We start from the raw sequence: 23303 nt of genomic DNA, 5'->3' as shown, positions 1-23303 counted from the left end.
CCTTGAACATCTAGGTTGTTTTATAGAGATGCTCTACGGCTCCTATTCCAACTGTACTTGCAAAGACAGAAAATAATACATAAATAAGTCTGACTGATAAATTCCTGATTGGATACTGAATGGTCATATGGGATAAATGACCTAAATCTATAGTGTTTCTAGTTCCTTTCTTCCTGTTAAATCTTCTTTCTTGGGAAAGAGATAAGATTCATGTATGAATGCCCACAGTTCAGCAGTTCCCAGCCTTGCAGGAACTGCACTTTGCATGAACTTTGGTCGCTGCCATTCATACTTACAAGCCACCATGAGAGCGTTACAGGAGGAAGTAGCAGCAAGGTGTTTACTTAACTTTTCCAGAGAATTGCTTTCCTTTTGTTCCTGTCATAAATCCGAAGTGGACATACCCCAGCTCAAGCCAGGGTTGAACGTCTTGATACTACGTGAGTTAATGTTTGCAGGGCAGGGGTGGATCTGTTTGCTAAAGAAATTTGGACCAGTTTTTCCCAGAAATACTCTGCAGAGTGAATAACTGTGTGAGCCTGTCCAGAGCAGCTGCTTCGACACCAGCAGGATAAGATCTGACTGAATCTGTAATTTTGTTTAATGTAGCTGTTGCAACATAAACCTAACGAGGCTTGAATACTGGGGCTTATGTTTATTTGTTTTGTATAGCTTTGGAATTAATATAATCATACAGAACAGCTAAGCCATTTTACTCTCATTATCCAAGATGTTATTTAATCTTTAGAGTCAATCAGATTAGAAGAAATCGGTTACCACTTTCAAGATAAATCCTGTATATCAAGATTCTGTAGTCAGGTCATCCTAAGAGTACTGGGAACTCTCTACTGTTACCATGCAGAGCTCAGGAGATGCCGGAGTGTATTTAGGACTCAGAAATGCAAAGGGAAGGGCATTCATGAGCTTTGTTGCACATAGCCTTATTTCACAATGTAAAAAACTATGTCACTCAGTTACAACACAGATGTTCTCAGGTTTTGTCAAAACAAAGCTCCCCCATTCAAAATTGCAATTTATCAAATATTCTTAGTCAAACCTGGAATTAGTATATGTACACAACTGTTGCGCATTTATAGTGAATATCTATGGAAGTTCAAGCACTAATGAATTAAATTTATACTGAGGATTCACTCTATGGGCTCAGATTTATCCTCTGGCCACAAGACTGAAGTAGACATGATTTGCCCACATCTACACTGTTTAACTCTCTTGTTAGCCAAACAAGATAGCTGGGAATGGTAAATATCCTGTGTTAACTCCCAAAGTTAGGCAAAGGAAACAAAGCCTGTGTATCCCCTCTGTACATACATAGAGATCAGACTGCAGGCTCCCCTTTAAGCTTGGAAGATATTTGACTCTTATGTCAGAACTGAACAAAAATCCTCAGGAAGTGAAAGGACAAAACACCACACCTTCCAACACTGTGATCATTCAGTGTAGAAGTTTGTCCTTGCCAGGGGAACTCTCTTGATAACTTAGTTCATTTTTTCCCATCTAAACTCCAGAAGGAACTCTTAAGTCAGAGACCTTGAGGAGCCCAGAAAAGCTGCAGAAATACATACAAACACATTTATCAGCTCTCCTAGATTTGCATACTTCTCATGCCTACCACAGTAAAAAGCGATTATCTTCTGGAGCCTGTAGGTAGCCTGTACTTCAGCAGTCTCCTTTTAACTATCGCATGTCCATCAAGAACTGAACTGCATACCTATACGTTAAGAAAGACTTTAAGCTCTTGAAAAGCATAAAAATCACCAGGCATCTTAGCAATGGCTGGTAATTCTGCTACAGAGACCATTTAGATCTCTTCCAGATCTAAATTAATGTACAGAAGGTACATACAAATGGTCCTCTTTAACCAGGTCTTCAAAGATTACATCCTTGCAACCAGACTGATCTTGAGAAACTGCCAAGACCAAAGCACTGCTGGAGCTTATTAGATAATGAAAATATACAGTGTGTCTGCTGAATTCTCAGAGATCAGCATGGTCACTGATGGGTCTCTTCCATGAGAGCAAGGAAGGGGACCTATACTCAGCTGTGGTACAGAATGATGCAGTGCCAGAACTCCCATGACTGTTCTCTTAAATGTTGGCCTTGACATAAATATTTTTGCATTAGTGAGCCACCACTTACTATAAAACATTTAATATATCCTATAGAAAATGAATGAGAAAAATAGGGCAAGTAATGGGATTACCTGCAGTCAGTGAATGAATATGTCAGAGGTGCAGTAATCATGTCATGTGCTTCCTAATCTGATAGATGCACTCAGAGACAGTTCATGTGTGACAATAAGCAGAGCAATCCACGAGATGCAAGCGTGCTCTATGTCTTTCAACCTCCTGGCCACAGTAAGAGATGTGTGATGCTATTTGTGCCCATTGGTAGACACACGATGTCATGACATGGTTACAACAAAAATTTTGCAATGATTATTTTAGGCATCTACAAGGCAAGGAAATAGGAGAGATAGTTCTGAGTATCCAGTGATACGTAAATGCTGGAAGTTCCCCACAACAACAGGGATCTGTACAGTGTTGAAACCTGTATGGGGTTTAGCCTCAGGTTATATAAAAGGGATTTGCCATGACTGTGAGATCAGTCTAACAGTGCTTCCCTGTGGGAAAACTGTATGGATAAATATGCTGATGAGTGAGAGATATTGCAGCAATGCTGCCTATAGATAAATGTAAAGTACTTAAAGAAGTGCCCAACCCCATCCCTGTGCTGGGTGAAGCGACTGTGTAGGAGCTTTGTTGGTTTGTGAAGTGTTTGTGACTGCTCAGGGGTGCAATTTCAGAACTGCAAGCTATGGCTGTGGTTACAAAAGAGTGTGGGAACGTTTATCCAACTTACATGTGACAGAAGCAACAGTAGAGACTTCTACTGCATGCACTTTATTTTAATGCAAGCATTTCATTAAGGATTTCAACACTGTACGTGTATTTTACTGCAGACATTCTGGCTCTGCCTCATCCTTTTAGAAGGCATTCAGTGATTTTGATTCCGCAAAACAACGTGTTGAATTGGTCAAACTTTTAAAATCAAAACATTCAATCTCAACATTTTAACACACACATAAATATGTTAGGTACCAAAATTTAGTTTGGACTTTTTGTCTTAGGTATGCCAGAGGTGTCTGAAAAATAGGAGCTTGGGTTCATTACAGAGCCAAAAGGGCAGGAGAGGGGATGGGAGAGTGTCATGGCTTGCATCCTCCCAATTATTAGTTCCTGGTGTAATACATGTTGTCCTTCCTTATGTCTCTTGCTCTCATTCCATTACTTTTCTTCTCGTTTTAATAAGCCTCTCCGTACAATGACATGAATCAATGTGGTATGAATTGAATTAATGTAGATCCGTGACACTTCTTCAGCCTGGCAAGTGGTACACATGGAGTTTCCACGATAATTTTATATAAATATAGAAGCCACTAGTAACAGTAGTGAACAAGCTGGATTGATTTTAGGACAATGTTGTCTTTTGACTGGGATGTTAAACTGTTTAATTATCCAAGCAACTTGGAATTATGAGATTTGGAAAAGATGTTAAGTGAGTTGGCAGTGCTAAAACACAGCACGTAGGAGTGATGCAGGGCTGCCTCTATTGAAATCCTTGCTGAACAGATCCCAAGCCCCAGTTCTCCAATTTCTGACTGAAGATGTACAGGTAAGCATCTCTCTTCCACTGTATGAAACTGAGTGTGAATCATCACCCTCACTGATTTCATCTTGAAAAAGTTGACGTTTCCCCACTGAAGCCAGATGGCTTTTACTATTAGTTTCTGCCTCATGGCTGCTTTACTTTGACCAAATGCAGCAGACAGGACATCCACTGGCTCCACATAGTTTGTCACAGTGGGGAGCCACCACCCTGCTGGGCTGTCCTGTTCCTGACATTCCAACCACTGTGTGCTCAGGGCACATCTCTTATTAATGCAAACAAATAAGTGGCTCGTGTTAACTCCCACAGAAAGACAAATTCAACTGCTTTGTGTTTAGTGAGAACTTTAAATGCTGGCCAGTGTCACTTCCCATGAGTGGGAGAACTGCTGGCAGCTAAGTCTTAGGGAGTGCAGGATTTACTTTGCCTACCTTTGCTTTGTGCATCACTGCCAAAGAGAGATCAGGTGGGAGCTGCCAGGCTGAGGGGGAAGTGCTGCTGTCACTACATCCATTTTGGTGTCTGTCCAGTGGACCAGGGTCAAAGCTGATAGGTTTGGGGCTCTTATAATGCACAGTAGTATCTCACTCTGCTCTGCCAAAAGAAGAAACACAATGGCTCTCTTTGCTGAGTGTTGTAAGAGTATACCCTTAAGTGTAAGAGCTAATTCCAAGATACCTAAATATAAATACTCAAAATAATGCAAATTTTAAATATCATAAATACATTGCCTAAGCATATAAAATAACACCTAGTTGTCTAACTGCCATATTAATGTACCTTACCACAGGGCAGACAAGCCTGAACAGTTTTGTTGCTCACAATAATTTCTGGCCCTGGGAAGATTCTTCTCCCACTTTAAATGTCATTATCATCACAGCATGTGGAAAGAAGTATCTCACATAGGAAGAAAGTCAGGTGGAAAAGCAGAAGAAGTTATAGTTATGTGAACTTTGTGGGGAATCAAAACTCACACTTTCAATCATTTTCAGTGAGAAGGAGAGGAAATTCCTCAAAGAAAAAAGCATTTCATGCAAAATGTCCTGGTTTGTCTTCCAGGCATGCGTTCAGGACCTGAGAAATGTTAAGTGACAGGGAAAATCCTTACATATATCAGCTCCAAACACAAAGCTATTGTAGAGTGACAAAAGTTTATAGTATCTGTTCTTGCTAGTGGCCTTTGCATATAGAAAGGAGTGAATAAAGCTGTGTTTTGATCAAGACATGAATTGATATTGCTTAATCACAGAATCATCAAGGTTGGAAAAGACCCACAGGATCACCCAGTGCAACCATCAATAGATTAATAGAGCCACTCTTACTGATACTCATGTAGATTCAGTTCTTTTCATTACTTCAACTGAATGCAAACAAATCACATCTGAGATTTCTTGTGTTTTCTTAAAGCTCAGAGATAGAAGGTACGAGAAACTGGGGGAAAAATGTTAAGATGCATGGAGAAATGTGAATAGATGCTGTTTCATTACACAGTGTCATAGAACTCCAAATTGTTGAAGGAAAAAATTGTCAGTATGGGAATGAACAAATGACAGGAGTGAAACCTTAATCTCTTTAATCTCACTAGTAAATTCATCACATCTATTGGCTAATTGCTAAGATTCACTGTCAGAAGAAATTATCCTTCTCCATAAGCCCAGCCTTCCATGAAGCATTGAAATATGTAACAATATTAACTATACTTTCACATACCTGTGCATGAGCTGCCTTAATAGTGAGGGACTCCTTAGGCATCAACTGCACTTATACTTTTATTACTATCTCTTACTTTTTCGAGAACATTGATCTTTAGGTAAGCTGGTATGTGAGCCAGCTTTACCTTTGTGTGCCCATTCTATATATACACAAGAACTGCAGTCAAAGGGAAGTCTAAGTACGACATGGGTTTCAGTCATGATTAAGGCAAGCATCTCCTCTTGTATTGCTGCTAGGAATAGGCAGAAGTACGTGCTGAGGGGCTTCTTGAGTTCAGACCTACAAGTCGAGGGGCAAAAAGGATGTAAAATTAAGGGAATTTTCTGCCTATGGTTATTTGAAATGGGTCTTCACTGAAGGGTTCACTTCTTAACCCTTCCCTTGCCACAGCGAGAATGTCTCGCCCAAGTCTGCTGGGCTCGTCTAGGACAGTGGGCTAAAATGGGGTCCATACTTTAAGCACACTGGGAGACTCCTGGCTTTGCATTGAGGGCACTGGTGAAACCACTCCACTCATAACACCCAAATATAACCACATATTTCCTGCAGTGTGTTTGGGGAGTTGCACCATGACCAACATGGTCCCTTATAACCACAGTGTGGTTCCAAAACTGCATAGAAACCATAGATATACCCCCAAAAAAGCCAGATGTGCCCCAGAGAAGTCAGCAGTGCTGCTCCACTGGACACAGAGCTGCTCAGCTCCTGCTTCTCACATACCTTTGTGCCTGAATCATAGAATCACAGAAAGGCTTGGGTTGGAGGAGAATGTCATGCCAGTCGGTGCTGACACAGCCCTGGGGACAGCCACCAGTGCAGGGCTCCATCAGGGCAGCCCCTCTCCTGAGGGATGTGAGCACAGAGCTACTGCCTTTCATCCCTATGCTTAAGTGGTGCCCAGACCGCCGCCATCCGCTCACATACGATGCAGGGTAGGATCCATACCCAGCACTTGACCTATGCTTTCTTGGAACAAACGATGCCTGGTATATTTTTGTGTGTGTGTGTGTGTTCCATCTTTCTCTTTGTAAACATGTTTGCCACAATTTAGTGACTGTAAATATTGAGCGAGTGTATCATCACAAAAGCATTCTGTTATTATAATCCCACTGAAATTGTAGACACGTTGGAAAACAAACAAAATGAAAGGGCTAAGAGGGAAAAACCTCACAGATGTAAGGTGGCCTTTGTTTTCTCTGTTTGGAATATAAAGGTCTCTACTCTGCTCTCAGTGACCACGAGGCAGATGCATCTCCCACGAGATGACGTGAGTAAACGTTGGGTGCAACACTGTGTGCCCGGACCTCCCCAGGTGACGTCTGTGACTCACATGTTTAAGGTTGGGCATTTGAAGCACGGGACGCAGCTGTGTGCAGGGCTGCTCAGAACTCCAGCCCCACACGGGGCCCTACCCCTTTGGAAGCGTGCCCTGTGATTCTGAAGGGCAAAGATTTACCCAGTGCAGTTCAATTTGAAGCCATTCCGTGACATTTTGCAAGTGCACATCCACTGCACAGAGGTGGGCGATGAGCAGACACTTCGCTGGCACTGCGGGTGCCCCAGGAAGGGCATGAGGGTCTCGCATGCTCTTTTTAACTGAGATGGTAGTCGGGCCCGAGCACGGGCTCCCCAGGGCAGTGTCACGGCCCCAGTCTGCCAGAGTTCAAGAAGCGTTTGGACAACGCGCTCAGACACAGGGTTTGAATTTGGGGTGGTCCCGACCGGAGCCGGGTGATCCCTCGGGAGAGGCCCTCCCGTGTCTCGGCTCAGGGCACGGGACCGCCAGGGGCCTCGGCAGCGACGCTCCCGCCGTGACGGGCGCGGGGCGGGGCAGGCCGGGCTGCGGGGCCGGGCGTAGCGCGAGTGGGTGCGCGGCGGCGTGGGGCGGTGTGGGGCGGCGCGGGGCGGGCGCGCAAAGCACGGGCACAGACACGGGCACGGCACGCAGCGCGGCTCCCCGCCGCCTTCGGAGCGCACGCTGCGTTTGGGGCCGTTTATTCGCTTTTTTCCTCTTTTTCTTCTTCTTCTTTTTTTTTTTTTTTAATCGCTCAGGACTGGAAGCGGGAGCCGCCGAGCTGAAGCTGCTATGCCCACTGAAATCAGCCGGGCCGTGAAAATGCACGCCATCTCCGACCTGCACTCGTCCCTCAGCGCGCGGCTGCTCAACAAGGGGCCGGAGTACCTCCGCCGGCAGCTGGGGGCCGGCACCCCCGGCCGGAGGAGCGCGGCGGAGAGGCTGGCAGCCGATAAGGCCAAGTATGTGAAAAGTCAGCAGGTAATCAGCACCAAGCAGGAGCCCGTCATCGTGCTCAGCTCGGCCTCGGAGTGCAGCAGCGAGAGCTGCTCGGTGGAGAGCACCAAAACGACCAGGGACGTGGGCAGAGTGAAGGGCGCGAAGCCGCTGGAGCGGGCGAAGGCGGGGTGCGCCTGGCGGGGCCCCCTGCAGCACGGCCCCCCCATCGCCCGGCGCAGCACCCCCAGGAGGCAGGGCCGGCCCGACTCCCTGGTGATCTACCGCCAGAAGTGCGAGCTGGGGAGAGGGCAGAGCCAGGACGGCTCGCGAGGCAGCTTGGTGAGGAAGTTCTTCCAGGGGCCTGGCAAGGAAAAGCAGTTGTCTTCTCCTGGGGTGCCCAGAGTCATTATGGAGGACAGCACGGCCGCTGAGAGCAAAGAGCCTCACCTGGCTGAGCTCCCTGTCCGTGAGCCCAGCAGCTGTGGAGCTGAGCAAGCCATCACAGCGAGCACCGAAGAGCCAAGCGTTTGTACAACAGAGCTTGGGAAGTCCTCTACATTGCCTGCACCTCCTGAAGAGGTCAAGGAGGTGAAGAGGAGAGGTCTCCATCGCTCCCAGTCGGACATCAGCTCTCGCTACTCCAAGTCCTTCTCCGAGTTTGACACGTTCTTCAAGTTCTGTGGCCTGGAACAGGAGGTCATTGACGACTTGGGGAGAGAGAACTTCTCAGTAGTGTCCGACAACGTCTCCTTCAAGATCCGCAGCATCAGTGTGGCCACGTCTGAGAGCGATTTCACGCGGCACAGCGGGGACGAGGGGCTGCTGGAGGACGAGCTCACCGAGCAGGTCCCCAGCAGTACCTCAGTGATCGAGCGCAACGCCCGCATCATCAAGTGGCTGTACACCTGTAAGAAAGCCAAGGAGAGCAGCAAGGCGATGCAGGAACTGGCGTGAAGGCTTCCTGCGGCGTGTGCTGCAGCCTGGTAAATGCAAGGTGCGTGCAGAGCCTCGCCCTACTGATTTATGTATTTCTCTTTCCTCTTTAGCAAGCTGTAGACTTTGCGTAGTTTCTTTAAGTCTTATTATGAACGGTGACAGGAACCTTTATTTTATATGGTAGTTGTCATAGTACTGCGTTTTTCAAAGCAGAAATCTGGGGCACTGCAAAGAACAAAGTGCAAACAAACGAATGAGTACAGCTTGCCAGAGTGCGATCAGACCCCCTACAAGAAATCAAAGCGTTGGTGTCTATGAGGGATGTCTGCTTACTGCCCGCTTTGTAAATAGCCTGGTTTCTGCAACTTCTGCTACACTAAGTGCTAAGAAAAAACTTAGCAAAGCATTCAACCCATAATTGCAGCAGGTTAGATGACAGACTGAACTGAAACTATTAATGATTAGTACAGTGTATTTATACAATACTTCTGCAGCTTTCTCCTTGCTTTCTCTCATTCACTCCCTGTTCCCCTCTGTTACTTAAACATAGGCACCCCCAATTACCAAGTATTGAGGCTGAGACATTAGCACTGCTACCAGCATTATTTCCCCCGCATCTTGCTGTTGATGGGACCATAAAAGTTTGCTCCAGGTGATCCCCTAGCATGTGTTATCTATTCTGTTTTTCTGACGTGGGTTTTGCCATGCAGTGTTGCCCCAGCGGCTAGAAATTGGTTGTGTGGTTTGCCTGTGTAGAGAGATACCTCACTGTGTTATACCGAGATAAATGATACAAATGTGCGGCATCTAGTTACAAAATGAATCCGTTCACTTACAGAAGGAGAACAGAATTAAGCACTAGTGAAATCTGATATCCTGGCTTTAACAAAAGCTGTGCTTATTTTGCATCTGATCTCCTCAAAAGAACTATTCCTGAGGCCTTTGGTACTGATGGTTTCATAGATACAGTATTTTGTTGAAGACCTTAGTGTGTAAGTACCACAGCCCACAGTGAGGTCTTTAAAAATTGCATGAACAGCTCTTGATATGAAGGATTACATAGATATGTTCTGACAGTTTGTAATTGGTGCGTGAGAAGAACATCATTTGGTGTAGGTACAGCGGTCGATAGTCAGCCCTGTGAATGTGGAGAAATGTAATGCTTGAGCCTCCTTTTTATGTGGGTGTGGGGCTGTCACTCCCAATACCCTTTATCTGTGTAATGCAAAAGTCAATTCACTTGCTTAAAATTGTTTTAATTATGTGAAATTTGGATAATTTTAAAAATGACTTTCCATAAGAAGACATTTACGTCTTATGGGTAGAGGGAGGAGAAAGGGAGAGAGAGACGTTTTCACACAAGTATTTCAAGCCATTATAGATAAGAGTGTTGGTATGTGACAGATCCATTCCCAAATTATGCCAGAGGGAAGAAGAGACTCTCCTGACCATTTCTCCATATCCCTCTATGATAAAAGGCAAGGGAAATACACACAAAAAATGGTGCAGGTGGCCAGCTGAGAACCTTGCTGAGGATGGAAAGCAGAGCTTGCTCCCTTCCACTACAAGCAGGAACCTCATAAAAACAACAAAAACAAGCACAGTTCCATGAAGTAAAGCAAAATAGAAGCCTGTCAGTTCCCATGTGAGTTGACCATGGATAGGTTGCAGGGCCAGGTCAGCATTTGTCATGGCAGGACACCGGAGCCCACTGAGGAAGGTGTAGTTGGGCCTTCTGCCATCCACATGAATGGTGCTGAGCGTGTCCAGTGCCGCTGAGAGGGTGATGCTGGGGACTGCTCCAAAGAGCACGCAGGCTGTGGAGGCCAAGGGCTTCAGTGTTGGGTGCTTCATGGAGGCAAAGGCAGGGCAAGAAGGGAAAAGCTCTTTTGCAAGAGCTCACACAGTCTCAGTCAGCGTGTTTTTGAACATCAAAGACAAAATGAACGTTTGGAAAGGATGCTACCCGTAGCCCATAGCCTAGCAGTATCCTGAAAAGACTCCATGAAATTCATATGGCATGTGTGGTCATCCATTCTGCAGTAACTTTATTATCTAAAAACAACGTGTTTTAGGATTGCTTTTTTTAAGCTGTTCTGTGCCCATAGAAATAATGCAATTTAAATTGAAATCAGAGTAGAGCCCAAGGGAATGCTTTGCACTGGCAGCGATTTTCTTTGGCATCAAAATTCGGCAGTCTAGGAAAAGTTTATCCACAATGTCCATATTATAAACTTGATTTCAAACATACTAGGGCTCACTCTCAGCTGATACACCTCAGTAGTGGGGCTATGATTGTTTCCAGGGTAATTTCTAAAAACAGAGAACGTGCTTCAGTTTAGGCTACAGCACAGAAGTTTAGAGAAGTCAGCTGAAAGTGCCAGTGCACAACACCCAGAATAAAGGAACGGAGTCATCAGGTTACCGTAAGTTAAATATTATGGTCACCAGGCAGAATTTAAGCTGAGAGTGGTTATCACCACATGCTCTCGTGTTCAGTTCTGTAGTTATGGTATTTATGTTAATGTATACCCAAATGTTCATCTGGGTATACATTATGTTAATGGGTATGTTAATTCATACTCAAATGTTTCCATCAACTCTACACTTTCTCTGGCAAAACAGCATCAAGTTAGATAACCTAAATCTTTTCATTGTATTCATATATTTGACTTGTATCTCTGAGACACATTCTTGAAGGCACCTCGTTTTACACAGAGACTTGAAAATTGTTTCACCTTCTTTGGAAATAGAAGCAAAAGCCTCTTTTTATTACGAGTAAAATACCTTCTGAGAAGAACATAGCTTTTATGGGCTGGTGATCATCTCATTCATATTTTACGTTCTCTCTTTAATTTTTCATGAGCTCTCTGGGGCCTGGTGGGACGTTGTGTAAATAAAACAGCTACTTGAAGGATCAGATTACCTGACACATCTCATCAGAGTGATGAGTGTGGAAACTAAGTGTGGGCTTCAAAACACAGAAGTCCTCGGTGAGATAGGCATTGATATTTCATGGTAGCATGTTGCCTGAATTCACCTCTGCAGTTCAGTACTGCTGGCTCCTCTTGCTGTCAGCCCTGCCCAATTCCAAGAGAGAGATTCACTCAGCATTCTCCTTCCAGGCTTGAGTCAGGATTATTTGGCCTTGAGTTTCTACAGTATCCTTACAAGAATGTTCAGTGTTCAAGTGGAGATCTCATGGGAGGGGAACTTACTGCAATGGCAATAGCTATAAGCAGCTAAATAAAAGCCTTAGAATATCACCTAATGCTTGTTTGATATGATAAATAATAAATTACACTTTTTTTTTTCCTCTTTCATCAGAATCCTTGACTTGGAAGTTAAACAAGACCAGACACAGAAAGAAACTCTTCCTTCATCTGGCCCATCTGGCTTCATCTGACTTCAACTTTGTCCAATTTCAGTATTCTTGCCTCTTTCCCTTGTCCTCATCCCCTAGCAGCCTCACTCATGTCATAAGCACAGAGATATCCAAGAGAGTGATGACAACTGGAGATCATGAACTGTGCTGCAGCAAGGCAGCAGGAAATGAAAAGTCCCGGGAACACAAAGTGTGCTGTCAACGCGGATATCCACCATCAGGTCACTACCCCAGAATGTCACTCCAGGCTGTGGCAGAAGGTCCCGTTTCTTGCCAGTAATGTTTGTCATGCACCCGTCTCTTGCCAGTAATGTTTGTGAGTAGGAATGGGAGGAGAAAGTAGGAATGAAGTGGCAGTGACCCCTGGACAAGGTGTCACCCTGCAGGCAAGCTGGCTCCACCCAGCTTTTCAAAGGCCCAGTCCCATGAGGGCTGTTTGACACTGGCTCATCCTGGCATCATTAAGTGTTTGCCTGGCTGGCAAGGACTAGCTGTGGAGGCTTTATCTGGGAGATTTGGCAAACACATCGTAAGCTAAATCTCTGTCAAATGTCTCCTTCTCTAATGGTATTCAAGCCACATTGTACTGCCTTGTGTCTGTCTAGTTTGCTGTGTCTTACACTGTGCTCAACCAGTGGGGAGGAATAGCTTTTAAGACACTGTCCAAAATCTTTTTAACAGCACAGTTCCAAGAAAAAGGTACTAAAAAAATAGGGTTGCCTTGCTGCAAAGTGGTCTAATTGAAATTTATGCAGGCTCCTCCACTGTGCTTGCCACATCTCTGACTACCGGAGAGGGTTTCATTACAATGTATTGCAGTTCATGGCTCAACGCCTTGCATTTTATGCACCATGAGTGAGCAGTTGGCTTGTAGAATTGTACTGGGAAACTGTATACCTATATGCAAGATCAAACTTCCCTAGTGTAGGTGTGGAGTGGTGTTGTGCTTGGAATGGACATGCTGGCATCCCTGCACCATGAGCCAGAGGACCTGTTAGGGGCTGTGCCAGGTAGATGTCCTAGTGGGATAAGATCCAGTGTACACACCACCTCACTCAGTATTCTCAGTAGAATGCTTCATTTAAACTGGCTAATCAAAACATGCTTCAGAAGTACTTTGAATAACCAGTGTAGTGAGTGGGGCCTCTACAATAACTTATAGGCCTAGCTGGCCATGCCCCAGGTACTTTAGTCTGTCATTACTTACTAGAGAGTGTCTGAGGCCAAAGGATTTCTTTGCATGTTAAAACATACACAAAAAGATGTGAAATAAAAACCAATCAAAGACAATCCCCTTTTGGTCATATCAAGGCCAACCAACAACAGCTGTGCATGCAGGATTCCAGCTGGGCCTCCTACAGAGGTTAGGCATGAGCTCTGTGTTGCCATGGGCCTGGCTTCCTGCTCACAATGCTGGCCTTCAGCTGGCCCTCAAACCTGGGTTGTGGGAAGTCCAGAAAAAGGAGCTTTCATTCTCCACATTCCTACTTGGTCGCACAGAACTCTTTGGGCCTCTTCTGGCTCAGAACAGCCGCCAGAGCAGCCAGGTGGAAGCAGAGCTCAAATGAGCACTTGGGCTGCATTTTTGAAGTGTTTGTTGCTCTTGATAAATAAACCTGCTGGAGTGCAAAGGGCAGAGAATAGTGGCACTCCTAGGAAACACCTATCGTGGGAGGCGCAGTTTCCCGTTTTGAACTTACACAAATGTGGCATGCTGACAGAGTTGCCCTTGAAGCATTCATCGAGTGCTGCAGTTGGCAGTGGTTAAATGCACAGCAAGATGGCTGGGCTGCATTTCCATGTGTCTAAAATATGCTTGTCAGTCACTGGAAGGGTAGTTTGCAATTACAGCAACTGTTTGAGAATGCAGGGCATTTGCCTTCATTTTCTAGTGTCACATACTAAGGTCTGCGTGTCTGAAATTGTCTAGGTAGGTAGATAACACTTCCCGATAAAATAATTGTTGAACCTGTTTCAAAGTTAAGAGAGAACCAAATAGTTTGCATGAGTGAACCTCTGCCAACTTAGAGGGAAGCTTGTATGTGGAGATATCTTTGTTAAATAATGAAAATTCCATGTGCATTTGTTACATTATTTCCATAGGATGATTCTTAGAAAACTACAACTCAAGATGCTGCTAATATGATTTATGCAATTAAGGTGCAGTTTTTAAAGGTACAGAGGCTTGGTTTATTAGCCAGGAACACAACCTACTGTATCTGTTGTTTTCATGCTCACTGTGTGAGGTACTGTACTATACAAGTATTTAAGTGCTTTTGTCAGAGGCTGATGACTACTTTTCTTTGCAAATATGAATTGACTGCAGGCAGTTTGGAGTCCAGGAGAAGTCGTTTGTGTTACAAGTCAGTGCCATGACACACCAGAGAGTTGTTTTGTTTTGTATCTGGGAAAGATTTTTTGTTTCATTTTCAAACTTCCTTTTTTTTTTTGGCTTTTTAAGTTGAACAGCTCTCAACTTTCAAGTTAAGATGGAAATGCTAGGGGGGAAAGAAAAGGAAGACGCATTGGTAGTGTGTTTTCAGTAGTAGGAAGGAATATGTTTAATTGACTTGGAAGTAATGAACTCCAGCCTTTGTTAAAAACAATTAAGATTTTATGACAAAGATTAGTGAAATAAGAACTGGAGTATTTTTAATTCCCCTTTATTATCTTTTTTCAACAGTTTAACGTGATTGTGGTGACATTCTGCACTGATGTATGACAAAATTTCCTTCGCTTTGTTCAAGTTTTGATAGGAGCCCTGAATGCTCAAGGTATCATCAAGATGTGGACCTAAGATGATCCCCTGATAAGCTTTATATGCATTTGTTTAAAAACATCTTCTGCGTAAGCTGATAACCTGCTTTTCCCAGCATGCCAGGAAAGGCAGTAGATGACAGTCCTTTTTCTGAACGTCTAGAGGATGGATGATTTGGTGCTTACTCCAAAGCTCAGTACTTCACTCCGCTCCTGTTATTGTTACACACTATGGCTTTTCCTTTCTTCTGTTGGGTGCTTCAGTCATCTCTCTCAAAATAAGAAAAGTATACTAGTGTTAGTCACTGCCTGTCTTTCCCCAAAATATGTTCTCAAGGTGCTTTTACTACTTCATTATAAAAGACTTGACTTGGAAGGGTTGTTTTTTTTTCAGCTTTAGTGCTAAACTGAGGTAGAGCAGGCTGTTGAGGTAATGCAGACACTTCAGCAATGGAATTGGATTGCCATTCTTTTGGGAAACCTCAGACTGAGGCAGAGGGCAAAGACAAGTCATAAATTGAATGATTTTGTTGAACTATGTAAACTAAGATAGTCAAACGGAGTTTTACACCCAAGTGTTTCAAAGTGCTCCAACCCTGTGACAGGGGGCAATGTCTGCAGCTGTAACATAACATGTGAAAGGTACAAAGTCCAATTTTTATTGCCTGGAAGCTATTATTTGCAATAAACACATAGAGACTGTAACCCTTGCAACATATTGTAAATATTACTGTACAGAAATCTGTAAGTTACAAATAAAGATTGTTCTATAATACGCGTATTACTTTTCTAAGGGAGGTAAATCCTTGTGTTTGGTGAAATCAGACAAACATACATCGATGGGCGTTAAGCAGAAACTTTCTCCTGGGAGAAGCCTGTCCTGTTGTTGCCTCCTGTGAAGTTTCTTACATCTTCTTTTGAAGCCTGTAAAATGGAGTACTGGTCAGATCTGCTATGCAGCTTTCTAAGTTGTTGTATTTATATATCCATATAAAAAGATGTGTTTACTATTGAGTGCATACAAATAAAAATACGACACTGAGAGTTAATGTTTTTTTCTTGAAAAAGTACCCTTTTACTTTACTGTTTCCACTGCTGTCATTTAAAGCTAGAACCCCACTGCCCAATTACTTTCTCCGAGTAAAGCTGCAATATACTGGCCTTACATGGATGAAAGGTTTTTAGTAAATTTGAAATATATGAGGCCAGGGTTATTTCACAGTATTTTAATATTTTCATTCCAGAATATGGCTGAAAAGGTGCTCAGTTCATTTGTGAAGAGTATTTTTTTACCAGAATTTGATATTATAGTTGATTCTACTCACTGCCAGCTACTACTGTGTGCTGCGAGCAATATTACGTAAATCACCAGCAAAGGGCAGTGTCCGAAGACTCTGTGAATCTGAAGCTCTGCTTGGAAAAACCCTATCCCCAGAATCTTATTAACAAGATATCATCTGACTGGATTCCATAGGAAGAATTCAATGTATGTGATGTTAATTCACTGTGCATGCATTTTGTGAAGAAAGCTGCAGAAATCATGATTGCATACAGTGAGATCTATATGCTCCGGCTGCATAATTACCATTTTGGCATGGTCTAAACTGCTCATATGAAGTCTTACATTGACAAGCATTTGAATGCAACTGGATGGCTAACTGATACTCATTGTACAGATAAAGATCTTCTACCAAAAAAATTAAAAAAGTGAGAGCAACTTTCTCATCCTTGACATGTGGCCTACCCTGGCTGACCTGTGTCAATGCAGGCTATAAAACAAGTTTGGAGAGGGGAAACAAGTTGTGCCTACTCCTTGCTATGCACATAAATCTTTTTATCAAGCCTTCACCAGTATTGTTGCCTGTGAGAGAAAGGTGCAGTTGCAGCCCATTAATATGATAGAAGTCACAGGGTAGCTTCGGTTGGAAGGGACCATCAAGACAATCTACTTGAAGGCCACCAGATTGGTTAGTCAGCATTGCTGACTGTCTTGGATCACCTGCTCGTCCCTCAAGTGCCTTAACATGTATTCCAGGAGGATCTGTTCCATGATTTTTCTAGGCAAAGAGGTGAGGCTCACTCTCCTGTAGTTCTGTAGATCTTTCTTTTTCCTTTTCTTATAAATGGGATTGATGTTTCCCTTTTTCCAGTCACCTGAAAGTGAAGTTCACCTGACAGCCACAACTTTTCAAATATGATGGAGGGTGGCTCAGCAACTACCTTAGGACCTTGAGATGCATGTTGTATAGCCCCATAGAATCATAGAACCAAGATTGGATAAGACCTCCAAGATCATCCAGTCCAGCTGTCCACCTATCACCAATATTTCCCACTAAACCAGATCCCTCATTACAACACGTAAATGTTTGTACACCTCCAGGGACAATGGCTCCACCACCTCCCTGGGCAGCCTGTTCTAGCGCCTAATCACTCTTACAAAATAAGTCTTTTCTAATATCCAGCCTGAACCTACCCTGGCCCAACTTGAGGCCATTCCCTCTAGTCCTTCTGCTAGTTATGCAGGAGAAGAGACCAACACCCACCTTGCCGCAACCTCCCTTCAGGTAGTTATAGAGAGCTATGAGGTCTCCCCTGAGCCTCCTCCAGACTAAATAATCCCAATTCCCTCAGCCACTTCTCACAAGACTTGTGCTCCAGATCCCTTACCAGCGTTGTTGCCATTCTCTGATCACGTTCCAGGGCCTCAGTGTCTTTCTTGTAGTGAGGTGCCCAAAACTGAACACAGCACTCAAGGTGTGGCCTCACCAGTACTGAGTACAGAGGGAACTTCTGGACATTTGGTCTCATGAGGTGATCTCACTTGCTCTGCCCTTACAATGGGGGGAAAGTTTGCTCCCCTTGTTGCCACATAGAGGTCTAGAAATGTGAGGTTTAGAGATGTGATGTTTATGTGTGTGAGAAATATGAAAATCCTGACTGCCAGCGAAGACTGAGACAAAGAACTCACTGGGTACCTCAGCCAGTTCACTGCTTCTCATTTATCTCTCAGTAGTAAGCAAGTGTTAGAAACAAACTCTAAAAACAGTGATTGGAAAAAAAGGCCTTTCCATGTGGTATGTAGATGTTGGTGCATTTGGAACAAAAAACTGTGAAAGTATCGAAGAGCTTTTGACAAAGACCTGCCTCTGTCAGTGGCAGCCAAGCAAGTAAATACAGTCCGTAGCATTACTCTCAAGGAGACAGCTCTAAATACTGGAGATTTTTGGTGACTGGGTCATATTTATTGTAGATTTTTCCTGATGGACTAAAGGGGAATAGATCAAATGACCTATGTGGAACATTGCAAAATGGAATTAGGACCATCCTGCTTGTTCACAGGTGACTGTATAACAGTGTAGTCCAGGGAGGTCGCTATGAAAAAGGATATTGTTGCCAGTAAAACTGGTGATATACCAGAAATATAGCCTCTGGATGAAAGTGACTCATAAATATCCAGAAATCAGTTCCTCAAGGAACATGAATTCCTGTGAAATTAGTTTGCACAATCGTGGAGGAGTTGGATTGCCTAAGCAATTAATTTCATTTGAAAAACTGAGAGCTTTGCTTGGATTTCACAGCTTACTCCCCAGTCAATAGCCCCACAGGAGTACCAATTTCATATTCTATTTCATTGGCTGCAGTAAGAAGCGGAAGGCAGTAATCACTGACAGTCACCCATGAAAACATGGAATTATTCATTAGATGAACTGACCAGAGGCAGGACGTAGTCTCACATGCAAAGAAGCAGGCACAGCTGAGCAAGCTGATAGGAATGTTGGTCTTGCTCCTTTCTGTTCACCCAACCTCTTCTTGCATCACTATTTTTTCTCACTGGTGAGAAGAAGTCTGAGCCACTTCCACTGTTACTCACCAGTTTGAATTGCTCATACTGTTTCCTCTGTGACAGTACTCTTCTGTGTTTACCTCTGTAGTGATCTCATTTATGTGCTGATTAGGTTACACAAGGCACTACTCATTCCTGTAGTTTTTTTGTGGTTTTTTTTTCCTGAATAATGCTTCCAGATACATCTTCCTGTTCAATCTTTATCTGCCTCCACCCCAAGGAAACTAAAAACTAAACATGCAAACAGACAAAAGCGAAGGAGGTGCACAGTTAAGCAGAAGTTTACTATGTATATTAAAGATCAACTGTGCAGTTCATGTTCTTGTACACAGCTGTTTCTGCATAACTTAGGATGTTCTTTTTCATTATTTGCTCTCTCACCACCTTTGATATCTGTAACATCATCCTTGGTTTGTCTTTAGCTCACTTAAATTATAAGTTTCCCAGAGCTATTGTGCAGCATTTTACTTCTCTGCAAAGAGCTCTGAGTGTAACTTGTGGAAAAGCAAATGGCAAATACAGTCCAAACCTTCAAGGAACTTCAGCATGGACAAATAAAAAGAACATCAGTTCAGTTCTGGCAGACTGGGCAGGCATTGCAGGAGCAGGACTGAAAAAAGAAACACACTCGAAGTGGTTCAGTGTGGGAGCCAGCTGCAAGATACCTCCTGAGCTTGCTGGAAAGATGCAGCTTGCTGCTTATCATTTTGGGACTAGTCCTCAATCAATATTTAGTTTTTGCATGAAAGTAATTTTAAGAATTGGAGATTTTATCACACACATAGTCAGCAAACATTAAACAGTAACATTAGTCTATTAGATTCATCTGCAAACACAAACTGAAACGGCTCTCCGGGTAACCACAGGTTTTCAGAGTGGGGCTCTCAGATGCAAGGAGACACATCTACCTGAGTTTAATCCATCCTAGTTTTGTCCGTTTACCTATTAGAAATACTTGTTTTCTCTTAATTTCACATTTTGATGTATAATTCCTAAATTTCTACTTCCAGATCAAAAATATCCAAACATTTAGGACTGTTCAGATACTGAATTTTGACATGAAACAGAAGGACCCTCTAACGTTCTTCACTCTATATTTTCCTTCACATGTGTTCTTCATCCAAGCTCATGTTTCAGTGGAGGAGGCAGGAGTACTTCAAGGAACTTAGAGTACATGGTGTGCTTGGCCATGGGCAAGTGCTGTGTTTTGTTGTAGGTGTATACAGTATGTAATATGATAAGGTCCTGGACATGACTGCAAAACATAAACATTGCCCAGTACAAGTATTTCTTATTACTAAGGATCCACGATGTTTATTTCCTGAAGCCTTCGTGGCTTTCCCTTGTACTTCTGCTTTTTGTGACTGAACTCAAAGACATAGCTGGTGACAAACTGATGGTGGATGAGCAATCAGTGTTACAACCTTGCCCGTATGATCAGGAATGAAACATAAAGTGAAGAAAAATTCAATCACCAGAACAGGAAGTAAACACAGACAATTCTGAGTGAAATCAAATGGAGAGAAAGATGACAAACAGGAAACAAAATATTTAATCAAATGGCTGTAGTCCACTGGGAGAAGTGTTCTGCATAGGAACAAATCCATCAGAAGCAAGAGATAAGCCAGTGTAGCTGCACAAGAAGGTGAAAAAGAAAGCAGTTCAAAAGCATTGTCAAACAATTAAAAACACAAAGAATGAGATGAACTAGAAAGCTCCCAGACAGTGGAAAGAATAAGGTGTAGCTGTGGTGATGGGATTTTCAGTTGTGTGGTGATACAAGAAAATGCATCAGGGATAAAGTGAAAGGTCACCTGGACTCCTTGAATTCATTATAGATAGTCAGGATGGGTCCACTATTGTGTGTGTGTGTAATGAGCTTCTGGGGAAAAAAAGAAAAAAAAGAAAAAAAAAAAAAGAAAAGCTGATGTGGAAATCATTGTAATGAAGCTGCAGGGACTAGATATTGCCTTTATACATTTGGCTTTTCAGTCCACATGATACTGTCACCAAGAGGAGGGCTGCTAAGATATTTGGTAATCAGTCAAGCCATTTGAAAGGGTGTAACGTTTCAAAAGCACTCACAACCTTGGAGAGCCATAACTCTCTTTATCAGAAGTATCTCAAAGACAGTTTTACAAACAGATGCTGGTACTATGGGTTCAGCCACATAATGAGACTGTAGCAGTGTAACGTGCCAGCTCTTGTCCTTGAGCTGCTTCGTGACTGTCCAGGTGTGTGCTCTCACTCTGCTCCCATTGAGAAGTGATACAGCCTAGCCTGTAGGCAGTTTACAGCCAAGGCGTGTTGCTTTATTACCAGGACAGGCCATATCCGTATCCAAACCATATCCAGCAGCACAACACACCTCACTTGACTTTAACCCCCATCCCAGGCTAGCTGTTCCAGTCAGTTACCTATCCCATCTTTAGATAGATTTGGGTATGAGGAATGAATCTCTGTTGGAGCTAGATGTCTAGATTAGGCTGGACTACTAACCTCTGGCAAGTTAAAGGTAGACAAGAGGAATCCTACCCTCCAGTGACATTCATAACACAATAAGTCATCATGAATTCCGTTTCTGAAGCCATAACACCACAAGGATTTCTAGGAGGGCATTGTGATTTTTTTTCAGTCCTTTATTGAGACTACTATTTCAAAAAATCCATGTTAATGCATTACTAGAAGGAGCTTCAGTTTGTTGAGACAAAAATATTTAAAATTCAAAGTTCCCCCAAGCAAACACTGCAAAACCAATGTAGTCATTGGTGGAATGTCCCTGTGTGGAGAAAGATGTTGAGTACCCCCAGACTAGATGGGGCTAAGGAAATGTGGTGTAACAGTGGTACCCTGGCATGGAGACAAGATGTGAAACATATACAACGCACTTCTTTAGGAATAGACAGGTTGGTTAAAGATAAACTCAACATCTGACGTGTTAATTAGCTTATGGAGAGAGTGGCTGTCTAGAACAAGATCTTCATTGTCTGCTGCTTTCGCTCACCTTTCTTAAGGTTGTTTTAAAATCCCAACCTGCAGTTTAAAGCAGTGCTAACTGAGCCATGGTGACATGTGGCATATCCCTTTGATAGAGCGCAACACAGGAGACAAATCTGAAAGATCAAACGGTTTGCTACTATCTCAGAAAAGACCTGGGCCTTAAGCCAGAAAAAAAAAAAAGAAGCAATTGTTGGAAAGGCAAGGATTGATTACAACCTCCTTTGTATTTTTGAGAATGAAAAGGAAAGAGCTGTTTCTAAAAACAATAGTAAACGTGTTGAGCAGGGGAAGGACGTGAGTCATTAGTGTACATAAACCCAGATATCTAAACAGTAAAACTGGTCAAAAAAATTCCAACAAAAGTATCTCACAAAAAAACATGAATTTTATTGACTTCATGTTTCTACAAAAGTTCCAAATAAATTTTCTCACTCAAGCTTTTGTCTCTGCATCCAATTCACAGATTATTTATACAAATCAACGGATTTCTACCCTGGAGAAACAACCACATGTCAAAGCAGAACATCACAGCACGTGGCAGAGGAAGCAGTACACCCAGAGCACGAGGCCCACAGACAAATAGTCTCATTTTCAGTTTAAAGCAAACATAAAAAAATTCCATGAAAAAGCTGAATATAATTATTACTTGTTGACGAGAACAGTAAAGGTGAAGAAATATTTTGAAAAGACATCCAGTACATAACATTTTTTTTCTTACGTGTACAGGCCAGAACTGCTGTGAGAAGGGTTTTAGAGAGCTCTCGTTTTACCATTAGAGCACAACATTTTGTACTGCTGAGTGAAGGCACTGTATCCCCTTAGTCTTAAAGCCTCAGCATATGAATATACTTTCTGTAGTCTGATCATATTAAAATTTAATATCCGTTAGCATTCCAGTCAGAGAAATACCTTATAAGCTATTACAGTGCTATAAAAAGATTCATTGATTTTTCTCCTGGAAAGTTGTGTACTGGTAATTTCAGTGGAAATGCACTGAACAGTAAGCTTTCATATTAAGTCTAAAATTGGATAATATCTTACTGTGTGAATGTACAACTAGGCAGCTGTTAATGTGTGACTCAGTGAAAGACACTTTGGAACAACCATTAGTTTACAGTTTTCAAAATTATACTATGGTCAAAAAGAGGGGGAAAAAAGAACAGGTCTTAGAATTTACACGTACCGTGATACAACACATTCAAAATAGTTTGCATCATACAAGGAAGTAAAGACAATGACATCTTTAGATATACATTTTTTTGAGCAGGTATAAGTTCTCTCCCCAGATATTGCTTTATTCCTGCTTTTCCAAAATACAAGTCTGTCTTGAAACATTATTAAATAAGCCAGGAACTTTTAACATCCCCCCAAAGGATTGCTAAGCAGTACTATCTTTATTTCCAAATGGAAAAATGAGACAAAAAGAATTTGAAATTACATCAAAATGGAAAAATCACATACTGATGTTAAAGCGTAAGTTTTTGTCTCTTAAAGAAAACTGTAAGAAAAAACAGGAAGAAAGAAAGAAAAAAAGAAAAAAAAAGGGGGGGAAAGTGGAGTAAGATAGAAATTCCATTCAATATCAGAAATAAAATTGCATAGTAAATAAAAATCTGCGATGTACTTCAGGGTTCTGAAGAAACTGTTTGATGTGGTTTCCAAGCACACTCCATCATATTTGAAAAGTCGTGGCCATCAGACACATTCTATGGTGACTGGAAAAAGGAAACATCACTCGCATTTTTAAG

At 42.7% G+C, this 23303-nt stretch overlaps 1 protein-coding gene across 1 annotated transcript; it reads left to right on the top strand.

Annotated features, from left to right (window-relative positions):
* The first annotated feature begins 288 nt into the window (after nucleotides 1-288).
* FAM110C (family with sequence similarity 110 member C) lies at nucleotides 289-15755 on the top strand. The gene is made up of 3 exons (XM_046939319.1): nucleotides 289-7267; nucleotides 7453-8627; nucleotides 11897-15755. Exons 1-2 carry the CDS (start codon nucleotides 6984-6986, stop codon nucleotides 8585-8587), a joined length of 1419 nt encoding a protein of 472 aa, XP_046795275.1. The 5' UTR covers nucleotides 289-6983; the 3' UTR covers nucleotides 8588-8627; nucleotides 11897-15755.
* Nucleotides 15756-23303: the final 7548 nt, after the last annotated feature.

Source organism: Gallus gallus, chromosome 3, assembly GCF_016699485.2.
Source record: "Gallus gallus isolate bGalGal1 chromosome 3, bGalGal1.mat.broiler.GRCg7b, whole genome shotgun sequence".
NCBI classification, from domain to species: Eukaryota; Metazoa; Chordata; class Aves; order Galliformes; family Phasianidae; genus Gallus; species Gallus gallus.
The sequence above is the reverse complement of the archived record's forward strand: the minus strand, read 5'-3'. Positions and strand labels throughout refer to the sequence as shown.